This window comes from Urocitellus parryii, unplaced genomic scaffold (assembly GCF_045843805.1).
Source record: "Urocitellus parryii isolate mUroPar1 unplaced genomic scaffold, mUroPar1.hap1 Scaffold_59, whole genome shotgun sequence".
NCBI lineage: Eukaryota > Metazoa > Chordata > Mammalia > Rodentia > Sciuridae > Urocitellus > Urocitellus parryii.
The window spans coordinates 1,828,003-1,840,470 of record NW_027554094.1 but is presented as its reverse complement, the minus strand read 5'-3'; the positions used below and the strand labels follow the sequence as shown (position 1 = coordinate 1,840,470).

General features: G+C 49.2%; 1 protein-coding gene across 3 annotated transcripts in view; it reads left to right on the top strand.

Annotated features, from left to right (window-relative positions):
* Positions 1–12,468, top strand: part of LOC144252763 (flavin-containing monooxygenase 5-like) — a 59,825-nt gene that overhangs the window by 642 nt on the left and 46,715 nt on the right. For all 3 annotated transcript variants that reach the window (XM_077794877.1, XM_077794878.1, XM_077794876.1), the window contains exons 2-5: positions 9–76; positions 761–938; positions 2,337–2,432; positions 7,190–7,274. In XM_077794877.1, the coding sequence (XP_077651003.1) occupies positions 831–938; positions 2,337–2,432; positions 7,190–7,274 (289 nt within the window). In that variant the 5' untranslated portion in view covers positions 9–76; positions 761–830. The remainder of the gene's footprint in view (positions 1–8; positions 77–760; positions 939–2,336; positions 2,433–7,189; positions 7,275–12,468) is intronic.

Sequence of the window (12,468 nt, the reverse complement as noted above, 5' to 3'; positions counted from 1 at the left end):
CCCTCCAGGGCCTTAAACTTTGGTGGCATTGGTGTCGTCGTGGGCCATGAGCTGACTCACGCTTTTGATGATCAAGGTACAGGTTCCTTGGGGTCCCTCCAGACAGAGCCCATCAGCTTCTTAGCCCCGCTGCCTCTGCTCCCTGGGACTTACCTTTGGAGAGAAGGACCAGAGTCTAAACCCTGGCTCAGCTGCTTGCCAAATGCTCACAACTCGGCAAGTTACGTCATTCCCCAAGCCTCCTTATCTGCAAAATGGGTGCAACAGATCCAGGTGGGGGTGGAGAGGATCATGTGAAGACTATAGCTAGCACCTTCTAGAGGGTGCTGGGTGCTCGGTGCTCAGTGGGAATCAGAGACGTGGAAGTCACACCCTCCTCAGCAGCTAATGTCCAGGGTCTTCCTCAACTGCCCCCTGCTTGGGGACAAGAAGGAAGTGGCAGAGACCCTGGAGACCAGGCCTGGCATGTGCTCCTGATTCTGTCAACTCCACTGGCCCCTTGCTGGCCTCCATTCCTTGGGATCCGAGGCCCTTGGCCAGTGGAGATCCACCCCACGCCTCGAGCCTTTGTACAGCCGCTCAGCCGCCTGCCTGGCCACTTTCCCCCACCCTCTCCCACTCGGTCTGGCCCTCTGATGGGCATCCTGTCCCTGTGCAGGCTGGAGGGTGGGGGTCAGACAGAGGAACCCACTTGTCACTGGGAGAGAAGAGCGATAGCAGGGACAGGTCCCACGGTGCCACTCCTGCGCTCCGACCACAGGGCGGGAGTATGACAAGGACAGGAACCTCCAGCCCTGGTGGAAGAACTCCTCAAGCAGCAGAGGGAGTCCATGGTGGAGCAGTATAGCAGCTACAGCGTGAATGGGGAGCCCGTGAACGGCCGCCACACCCTTGGGGAGAACATCGCAGACAATGGGGGCCTCAAGGCGACCTATCGGGTGGGTCTGCTCCCCCTGTGCACCTGTCCAGGTCCACATCTGTCCAGATGCCTCATCAGTAGGTCAGCGTAGAGACGCCTGGCAAACTGCAGGAGTGCTGTGCCTCAGTTTCCTCATCTGTCGGTGGGGGTGGGGAGGATATGAGCACTGACTGTGGATGCAGAGCCTGAGCCGGGTGCCCAAGGCCCTGTGCTCAGAGACCACCTGCCTGAGAGACCCGGGAGAGAGCCAGGGTGGGGTCCACCTGCAGAGCCGGCCCCTTCTTACCTTTGAGGGGGAACCCACTGCCAGGTAGGGCAGCAGGGCCCAGGAGGACACTGAGCACAGAGCCAGTTCTGGGTTCTGATCCTAGTCTAGAGTAAGTGGCTACCATCTGAGCTCATTGGCTTGGCTCTGAGCCCCTGACCTACACCCTCAGGTGGCCAGAGGTGAAAGCAAGTGACTCAGACACAGGTCCCGGCCCGAGAGGCAGCCTGGCAACTCACCAAGGAAAAAGGGCCAGGGGCAGGGGGTGGTGGAAGGAGTGGGAAGCAAGGGCCTCTGTCACTGAGAAAGGAGCTTGGTTCTATTCTGGTGACAGTGGGAGCCACTACAGGGTCAAACAGGAGACATTATCTAAATCCTTCTTTAAGGCAGGTCTGCAAGCCCACAGCCCGTGGGCAAATCCAGCCCCAGCCTGTCCCTGTAGGTTTGGGGGACCTGGCCACACTGTGTCCACAGGTTGCCTGTGGCTACTTTTGCACTCTGAATACAGAGGAGGATAGTTCAACAGGGACCGGTAGCCCCAAAGCTGGAACATCTACTCCGGCCCTCACAGAGGAGGTCTGCCAACACCCGCCCTAGACAGTTTGCCACATGAGGAGGGGACCAGGCTTGTGTCCTCCGTTCCTCTGAGTCAGGGCGACCCGTTGGAAGCTGTTGTGTGGTTACCCAGGCAAGAGGCCGTGTGGAACAGAGGGAAGGGTGAGGAGGGTCAGATTTGGGGTGTTTGGCTTGGCTGGAAGAGTTGGGGGGCACTCTGGGATTTGAGCCTGAGTAACTAGGAAGGTGGTGGTGCCATCGTATGGTGGCAGGTTTGGTGAGGGTACGTGTGTGTGTGACTTATTCCTCTGTGCCATGCTGAGTTGGATGTGACCTTGGGTGTCCAGCTAAGGCAGTTGAATATCCAGATCAGGGAAGAGGCTGGCGCCAAAGTGCACATTGGAGAGCCATTGGCATTGTATGGCGTTTTAGGCCTTGGGGTTGATTGCACTCCCCTTTAGGGAGGGAGCAGAGAAAGAAGAGGGATCCTCCAGGCTGAGCCGAGGCCCAGACCCCAGAAACCAGCCCCGGCCTGCACACTAGCACCTCGCCCCTATGTCTTGGCTGCCCTCAACCTCTGGCCTTCTCTCCTCCCAGGCTTACCAGAACTGGGTAAAGAAGAATGGGGAGGAGCAGACCTTGCCCACGCTGGGTCTCACCAATGACCAGCTCTTCTTCCTGGGGTTTGCACAGGTGAGTTCTTTAGGGGAACAGGTACAGGTCCCCTCCGATCACCAGCTCCCTAACTCATCAGACCATCTTCAGGTCATTACCCTGTGAGGAGGTGAGCTTCCTGTCATTAGAGAGATTCAAGAAAGGGCCAAGAAAGAATACTAGTATCCTGTATGTGGTGGAGTAGGCCCCTCCTGGTTCTGGGGTTCTAGAAACTTCTTAACATAGCCAGACATGGTAATGCACGCCTGTAATCCCAGCTCCTTGGGAAGCTGAGACAGGAGGATCACAAGTTCGAGGTCAGCCTCAGCAACTTAGCAAGACCCTGTCTCAAAATAGAAAATGAAAAGGGTTGGGATGTAGCTCAGTGAGAGAGCAGCCCTGGGTTCAGTCCCCAGAACCGGGGGAGAAAGAAATCAAGACCCACCAGGTCGGCACTTGAGTTGGCCTTCAGTTGATTCCCAGAGCTGCTTCACGAGAGAGTGTCCTGCCCAGTAAAGATGAGATCTGGACTAAATCCAAGATTTGTAGAGTTTGGGCAGAATCCCAGCCTGGTACGTTGGCATCAGACAGAGACCCGGCTCTGGCTGAAGAGACACAGCTCGGTGACACCTGCGTCAGAGAGGTGCACAGGCGCACACCAGCCTCCCCTCCGACCCACCCACGGGCCTTCCTGACTCCTTGGGGTGTGAGCACCAGGCGAGGGCTCATTCCACCCCTGCACAGTGACCCCAGCTTCTCCCCCTTGTTCCCTCAAAGGTCTGGTACTCTGTCCGTATGCCGGAGAGCTCCCACGAAGGCCTCATCACCGACCCCCACAGCCCCTCCCGCTTCAGGGTCACGGGCTCCCTCTCCAATTCCAAAGAGTTCTCAGAACACTTCCACTGCCCCCTTGGGTCACCCATGAACCCTCGTCACAAATGTGAAATCTGGTAAAGGGCAGAGCACAGAGAGCCAAGACGGAGGAGAGGAAGGGGCTGAGGACGAGCCCCGAGGGGAGGCTGCCGAGTCCGCCCCTCCTTCCAGCCCCTTGGCCGCCCAGGGCCCCTTCCCCGAACTGGAGGGTTTGCAGCCGGCACTGGGCCAGGTGGGGGTCCTCCACATACCCGAGTTGCTCCCCTGTGCAGACCGGCATCCCAGCGTGCACCAGCTCCAGCGGGCATTCGGGTATCAGGCTGGTGGCTCACCAGGCCTGGGCCCCACAGCGACAAGGGCCGGGGGACACAGCCCCCTCGCCCACATCCAGCACCACATAGACCACAATTACCACCGTGTCAAATGCTTTAAGATATATTTTGGGGGGAAACTATTTTTTAAACATTGTGGAATACACTGGAAATCTTCAGGGAAAAATGCATTTAAAACACTTTTTTTTTTTGTGGGAAGGATTGTTATATTTATTATGTTTTCTTCTTTTTTCCTAAATAACATGTGGACAAGGAAACCCCACTGATTTACCCCCTCACTGCAAGGCTGGGCTGAGGCAGGGACACACACACACCTGCGCCAGGCCACTAAGCAAATCCTCTGACTGTGGTGACTACTGCATGGCCACCCACAGACAGGAAATGTGGGAGCCAGGCAGAGGCCCAGTTCATGGCCTGCTGCTCTCAGCTTGCTGCCCCTGCCCCCAGAGTTCAACCATGGAAACCCCAGCAAGGAAGATCTCATCCCCACAGTCACAGCAGAGGACTGATGGCTATGGCAGATGAAGCCAGGTCAGGGTCCCCAGCATATTCTGAGGGCACCCAAGCGCCCTGGATCTGGAGCACAGGGCCCTCCAGCACCAGATACATGCAGCTGCCCGTAGACCTTCTCTTTTGGCCCTTCCTCTTCGGGTCACCCCGCGGGACCTGTTGCTTCTCTGTAGCAACTCCCCACCCCAGCCATTCTGGGCTCTGCCTTGCAGGATCTCTCTCCCCCAAGGGAAGGAAGAAAGAGACTGTCGTTCTTGTCTGCAGAAGGGTCCAGATCCTCCCCTGAGCTCCGTCCTCAGCCCCCAGCCTGGTCAGCTTCCAGACCAGTTCTCTAGTGCCTTATCTGAGGCTGCGGCCTGGGCCGTGCTGAGGAGATGACCCCTGCCCCAGTGGCCCCTGGCCTCCTCAGTGGAGCCCCCAAGTGCCCTGATTGGAACCCAAGGCCATACTCCCACTCCTGATGCTCACAGGGCCATGTCTCAGCCCCCAGGAGCTCTGGCCTGCAGGGCTGTGCTCTGGGTAGTAGAAGGTAGATGCTGCTGCCCTCGCCCTGGGCTCCAGCCATCAAGGCCCACTGGTTTAGATCAGGACGGCCCCTGCAGCTGGACAGGCTCCCCTCCTTAGACAGGAGGCTAAGGGAAGGGTTCCTCAGCGCAGTCTGGCCCGTGGAGTCAAGAGACCAAGAAGGTCACCCCTTCCTAGAGGCCACAGCTCCTCCCAACAGTGGATGCTCAGGCTCCACCAGGTAGGTGGAACCAACTGCAGCTGCACAGCAGCTCCTGTGAGAGACCAGGCCCTGCCCATGGCGCGCCCCTTACCTAGGAAGCCTTGTCCAAGAGGCACAGACAGCTTGGGTCAGCAGGAGGCTTGTGAGTGGGCTCCAGGTGAGGCCCCTGTTCCTCACAAACAAGTTCAAGGCCTGGGAGCTCTTTGGGAGAAAGAGAAGAAGGAACCAGGGAAGGAGCTAGAGCCAGCCACCTGGGAGTTGGGCCTTTTCCATCCCTGTGCCTCCGCTGCCCCACCCTCCTGCCTTCCCCAGGGAAGGGTGGTCCAGGAAACTGTCAGCACTACCAGCCAGACACAAGTGTCTTGGCCTGGAGTCTAGCCAGAGGGAATGGAGATGGCACTCCCAGTCAGGATGTGCGGGATAGGGGGAGAAGTCCAGGCCCACGCAGAGGCAGCGTCCCCACTCCCATTGCCCCTCCACAGTGTCAAGGCCAAGGGGAGATGGGCAGCTGCACTCCCAAGACCAGGGGAGCCTCGGGCTTGCTTCTATGTGGGCACATGGATGTGGGGTTTGGAGGTGGGAATCTATTTTTTGTATTATGTTTCGTGCTACTGTAGTTTTGTGTGGCACTATTGTAATTAAAATAAAGTACTTGTATCGAGAGCCACTTGTGTCTGAGTGTCCTTCCAGGGTGCTGTGCATCCTTTGGAACCACAAGAAAGCCCCAGCCAGCCCAGAGCGGCCCACCCTAGCCTCACTAGGAAGAGGCTTTGGACCCTGAGGAACAGCTGGAGCTTCCTCCTGCCTGCACCCACCCAGCCGGCACCCCCCCCCAGCCAGCCGGGCTTCATGGACAGGCTTGTGTGCACCCCCTACCCGTGAGAATGATGCATCTCATGGCCTGGGCCCAAGGGGCTCCCTGGTCAACGTCATCTTTCCATTATCTCAGAGCAAAAGAGTTTCTGGATCTCCGATGCTTGGGCAGGGCAGGCAGGAAATTCAAAGAGGTCCGAAAAACAGCCTCCCCTGGCTTTTACATGCGTTCTTCCTGCTGCCTAGAATGTTCTGACTTCCCCACCTGGTGAACTCCTACCATCTTTCAGTGCTCCACTCACCATCACCTCCTCTAGGAAGCTTCAGGTCTGCATGGGGGTGCTCACACAGGCTTTCCTCTCCTTCCAGAGGGTATTAGTTTACTAGGACTGTTGTAACTAGGTACCACAAACACGGTGGCCTACACGACAATTGAGGTGTTGGCCTCCCAAGTCTCTGGGGTGTGGGTCACCAAGCCCAGCCTGACTCTACCTGTCTTTAAAAGGAGTAGGTCATTTCTCTGTTTCTCTGTCTATAAGACCTACAATGTACTCTCTCTTCTTCTGTCTTGGTAACCATCAGGTATGGGCGACAGTGAGGATGCCAGAGACAGTGATATGCTTTGAGCTCAGATTGTCCCCATGAGGTGCGAAGGGGCCTGCGAGGCCCATAGGCCCCAGTGTCTCTCTTCAGGGCAGCTGGGAGAGCCCCCTCCCCTCCACCTCTTGTCCTCAGGAGAGCAGCCTGTTAAAAGAGCAGGTCCCTCTCTGTCACTGGCTCCCACCTCTTGTGTTTGACCCTGTTGTGTCCTGTTTTGTCTGGGGCAGTGCCGGGATTAACCAGGCCTCAGGCTGCAAGTGCCCCACTGAGCCACACCCCAGGCCTCCAGCTTCTTTCTGGAGCCCAAACAGGCCAAGCCCTTTCCTACTGAGGCTCTGGGTCCCTTTTGTCCTTCAGGCTGGAATGTTCTCTGCACAGAGGGCACACCCCTCCCCAGCAGGATGGATGCGTGAATTCTGTTTAGACCTGCCATGAGTCACATGCCTATTGGAGTGCAGCCATGTGCAAGAGTTCTCACCCGCCTCCCCTGGAGCTCACAGTCTGTGGGACAGAGAATTTCTCAGCCCTGATGCTCAGAGGAGGTGTCATTCGGGGACACTGGGTTGCAGGGCAGGAAGTGGCTGAGCTGGGTTCTGAACCCAGGCCGCCCACTTGGAAAATGTGAGAAGCCGCTAGAAACAGAATGCCCCAGGGATGCCACGTGTGCAGAACACGCATGTGCGTACACACACACACACACACACACACACACACTCATGAAGGCACAGGATGGAGGAGCTGGCTGCTGCCCACCCTTTTCCCAAGAAGGGAGCTTTTAGCCACCCTTCCCCCAGCCCTGGGCCTGCAGATGCCCTCCCTCCAGACAGGCCACCTCCCAGGGACTAAGGACAGGCTCCTTCCTCCCCCTGCTGGGGTCCCAGTGCCCCTTGCCGTCCCCATCTTCCTAGACCCTCACCCAACCTTGTTCTCCCCCCAAACAGGACTTGAAACCCCAGCCTGGCCCTTCAGACTTCACCCGACACATGTGGAAACACACAGGATGTAACTTGGGAACAGCTGGAAAAAGTAAGCAATCTGTAACAACCGTGTAAGCAGAAGGGCCTGCAGAGGCCTCTGAAAGGGTGAAGGAGCAGGGGGTTAGGACAGACTTTAAACTTGTAAAGAGTTTGGCCCACTGAAGAGCCCAACCAGAACTTGAAAAATCTCAGAAGAGAAAACTGAGAAACTTTACCAAATACCGTCAGAGAATGCCCTTGAGCACCCTGCCGGTGGGCGGAAAAGTCCAGTGTAACATTCAATGCCAGCTCTCCCCAAATTAATGTGTGATTTCAACATACTCTCAGCCAAAACCCCAAGATCATTTTGCATAGAATTTGACGAGCTGCTTCACATGAAAGGGAAAAAGCACAATCAGGACAATTCTGAAAAAAAAAATTGAAACAACGAAGGAGCTATATTCCATATGTAAATATTTATAAAGCAATGGTAAATGAGAGCTGCTGTAGGTTAGGAACAGGTACCAAACTGGAATAGAACAGAAGCCAGAGACAACCCTGCACATATATAGGAATTAGTGGAAGATAGAGGAAGCACTTCGTGAGTGGAGAAATGAACCATTTAATAAATGGTGTTGGGGGATCCATTTGAGAAAAACTGAATTTAGATGGAATTCCTTCCTACTGTGTACATCAGTAAGTTCTCTATGCATTAGAAACCTAAACAGACTAAAATTATAAATGTATTAGATAAAATATAACAATCTGTTTATAACTTTGGATTAGCAAAGCCACCTTTTTTTAGCATTTATTTTTACTGTAATTGGACACACAATACCTGTATTTCTTTTTCTTTTTTTAATTAAAATACCTTTATTTTTAATTTTTTTTAATTTTTATATGGTGCTGAGAATTGAACCCGGGCCTTGCACATGCTAGGCGAGTGCTCCACCCCTGAGCCACAACACCAGTTCCCCTTTATTTCTTTCATGTGGTGCTGAGGATGGAACCCAGAGCCTCACATGAGCTAGGCAAGCGCTGTACCACTGAGCCACAACCTCATACCAGCAAAGCCACCTTTTAAAAACCACAAAAAGATTAGAAGATAAACACATTTGGCAATACCGAAATTTCATTCTTTTATAAACCAAGGTACCACAGGGAACGGGGTGCAGCTCAGTGGTAGAGCACCTGCCTAGCATGCTGAAGGTGCTGGATTCAACCCCCAGAATCACCAAAAAAAGAAAGAAAAAGAGAAATCGAGAAATAAGTGAGAAATAAAAAATTTTCCCCTATCCTCTGACCACCATTCACAAAGGAGGGCAGCTTAAAATGGGAATTCTCCTCAAGAAATGGGCTGGGAGAGGGCCAATCACAGTCCCCAAAACACAGGTACAGACAGGGAGGTGGACCCGGGGTGTGGCTCAGTTCTAGAATGCTTGCCTAGCATTCTGGAAGAATGCAAGTTCAAAGCCAGCCTCAGCAATTTAGCACTAAACAACTCAGTAAGACCCTGTCTCTAATAAAATACAAAACAGGACTGGGGATGTGGCTCAGTGGTCGAGTGCCCCTGAGTTCAATCCCTAGTACCCAAAAGAAAAAAAAAATTAAACTTAATAATAATTTAATTATTTACATGCTCATTTAAATGTGTTCCATATACATGTGTTCAATTTTTTATGATTCGAAACAGACTGATTTTTCAGAAATTCTTTTTAATTTTAAATTATCTTTACATCTAGAATCAAGTGAAACTATTTTAAATACTGGACTTAGTTTTCTTCCATACTATGGGGCTTCATGAAGCAAGAAGTTAATCTAGTTAAAATAAGTAAATAGTAAAAAATAGTAAAAAGAGTAGTTTGCTGGTCTGGCACAGTGGCACAAGCCTATCATCCCAGCAATTTGGGAGGCTGAGCCAGGAGGATAGCAGGTTCAAGGCCAGCCTGGGCAAGTTAGTGAGACCCTGTCTCAAAATAAAAAATAAAAAGAGGGCTGGGGATGTGGCTCAAGCGGTAGCGCACTCCCCTGGCATGGGTGCGGCCCAGGTTCTATCCTCAGCACCACATACAAACAGAGATGTTGTGTCCGCCGAAAAACTAAAAAATAAATATTAAAAAAAAAACTCAGGTGGCACAAAGCCTGTATCATTTATTTTAATAAATAAATAAATAAATTATAAATAAAAAGAGCTGGGGATGTGGCTCAGTGGTAAAGCACCGCTAGGATCCATCTACAGTACACATTTTAAAAAAATAGTATTTTTGCTAGTAATTTTTCTTTTTTAAGCAGGGATTGAACCCACGGTTTCATGCATGCCAGGCAAGCACTGTTCCACAAAGCAACATCCACATCCCTCTTATTAAATTTTTGATTGCACAAAAAAGATAAGGATTAAAACTTGTCATGTGGGGCTAGGATTGTGTCTCAGAGGTAGAGCGCCCGCTTTGCACCGGCAGGACCAGGGTTCGATTCTCAGCACCACATTAAATAAATAAATAAATAAATAAAGGCATTGTGTTGTGTCCATCTTAAAAAAAAAAAAAAAAAAAACTTGTCATGCCATTGATGAGAATGCAACACTGACAGGAACAAAATATTCAGGGTGTGGAGATAAGGCAGCCATGTTTGTGAGAAAGCCCTGGGAAAACAGCAAAATCACATCTGCATAGGGGGGTGACCCTCACAGCACTAATGCAAACTGAAGAGATTTAATTGCTGAGTTCTAGCTTTTTGCTTTACGTATTAAAGAGAAAATTTGGGAGTCAAAATTTGCAAGTGGATCTATTGATCTCAGTGCATAAGGAAATTTTGGTATGACCCTTGTGGTAGGATGATTTTGTGAAAGCATCCCTTTCTTGTCAGGTTGATTTCATACACGATTATATTGACTAACCATTTTTCTTATGTTTTTCTTATAAGCCAGATTTATAAATATATTGTTTGCTTAAAATAAGTGGTAGAGTGCTTGCCTAGTATGTGTGAGGCATCGATGGAAAAGCTAAAATAAATATGACAGCCATTAAGCATTTATTCAGTGTTAATGGTATGCCACACTTTTCTATAAAAATCATCACAGCGGTCTTGGGATAGATGTGTTGTAACTATCTCATCGATAGGGAACCTTTTAATCAAGGCTATAAGCTTCACCTTAATCATGTGGATCCCAAGACCATGTAGGTAGTTTCACTGTGACAGGTAAAAGCACCTAACTCTGATAGTGCTGAAGGTTCCTCTCTATGAGGATATATGTGTGAAGTAAAGAATCACACTTTGTAGACAGGCGTCTTTTTACATGAGAGCTTAGATAAAGACTATGAAACAATATACTTATTTACCGTAAAAACTTATTTACCAGAAACTTCTTCCAGGGTTGTGTAAAGTTGAAAATGTCCTGATACCTCTGCCAGGTAACTGAATATCAGCCTTAATCCATTCTGAATATGTACATTTAGCCAGGAAAGAACAAAGAAGTACTGAACAATCTCCTGTAGTTCTACTAGCAATCTTTATTTTCTCCTATTCAATAATCAATAGAACATCTCTTAACAGGATTTATAATTGGTCAGATGTGCATTGAAACGTCAGTTTGCCTGTTAATAGCTATATGATCTTCGGCAAATTTTTCATCTTCCTGATGTCCCTCACCCATAAAATGAGGATGATATTGGCTTCCTCAAGGGGTTGTTGTGTTAACATTGTAAAATGGTTAGTCAGAAGACAGACAAGAGAACATGAGAGATGCACAGATGTAGTGGGAGAAGAGGGTGGGCTCTCGTACAGAGGAGGGCATGTGAAAGCCTCCTGTGTACTGACTCTATGTGACTTTTCTCTCCAGCCTTTTATTTTTGAAAATGTTCACATCTACAGAAAAGTCATATCTTTTACCTAGATTCACCTGTCATTGAGTTTGCTATATTTGCTTTTTATCTCTTCCCTCATGGAAGATAGATCCAAACAATATGTAGTATATACACATACTTAAGGACATATCTTTTTTTCTGAAAGTAAGTAAAAATCATTAAAACATACCCAAGAAAAGGGTATTCCCCTACATGCCATAATACAATGATCACATTTGGGAAATTTAACATTGATAAAATAATTTTCTAAAATGTTGGCATATTCAAATTTCTACATATATCCCAATAATATTTTCTTTTTTAATTTTTAATTGAACCCAGGGTCACTTTATCACTGAGTTTTTCCCAGCCCTTTTTATTATTATTATTATTATTATTATTATTTTGATACAGGGTCTCACTAAGTTGCCTAGGGCCTTGCTAAATTGCTGAGGCTGGCCTAGATCTTGAAATCCTCCTGTCTCAGCCTCCCAAGGGATTACAGGTGTACATCACTGCAACCAACCTAATAGTCTTCTTTATAATAAGTTTTTTTCTATTCTAAAAAATGTTAATCACATCATTTCATTAGTTGTCATGTCTTTTTTAATCTGAAATACTAATTCTCTATTCCCTTTTTTTTTTTGCATACTAGGAATTGAACCCAGGAGTGCTTTACTATTCAGCTACATCCCTAATTCTTTTAATTTTTTTGAGACAGGTCTCAGTAAGTTGCTGAGGCGTCCTCTAACTTGTGGCCCTTCTGCCTCAGCCTCTAGAGTCACTGGGATTATAGACATGCACCACCATGCCTGGCCATTCATTTTTTTTAAACATGGACTTTTATTCTCCTTCTCCTCTTTCTCCTCCTTTCTTCCTCCTCCTCTCCTCTCCCTATTTCCTCTTCCTCCTCCTCTTTCTTCTTTCTAAGGCATGGTTTTTGTAGACTATCTCTAAATTTTGAGTTGCATTGTATCTTGGCATATATACTACATTAAGGGATGTTATCTTCTTGGAGAATCCCATCAGGACCCACATGATGTCAGTTTATTTCATATTAATGATGCTAAATTTGATTGTGGGTAAAAAGTGGCATGTACCAGGTTTCTCCAGTACAAAGATAGTTTTCCCCTTGAAATTAATTAGTGGGATGGTACCTGGACACCGTGTTCCCCAACAACTTTTCATTGAATTATTTAAGCATGAATATGTTTTGTAGTTGCAAAACAAATTGAGGTTTTATTGAATAATAAAAGGTAGGCAAATCGGGTCAGCATGTAGCATTCTAATTGTAATATGTTAGAATAGCAAAAGGCACATTATGCCCCAAGACCTGCATATAGCCTGGTATAGCTAGACTATATGGCAAAGCTAGAAGAGTAGTTGAATACATCTCTAGGTCTATCAGGCATGAAACCTTTT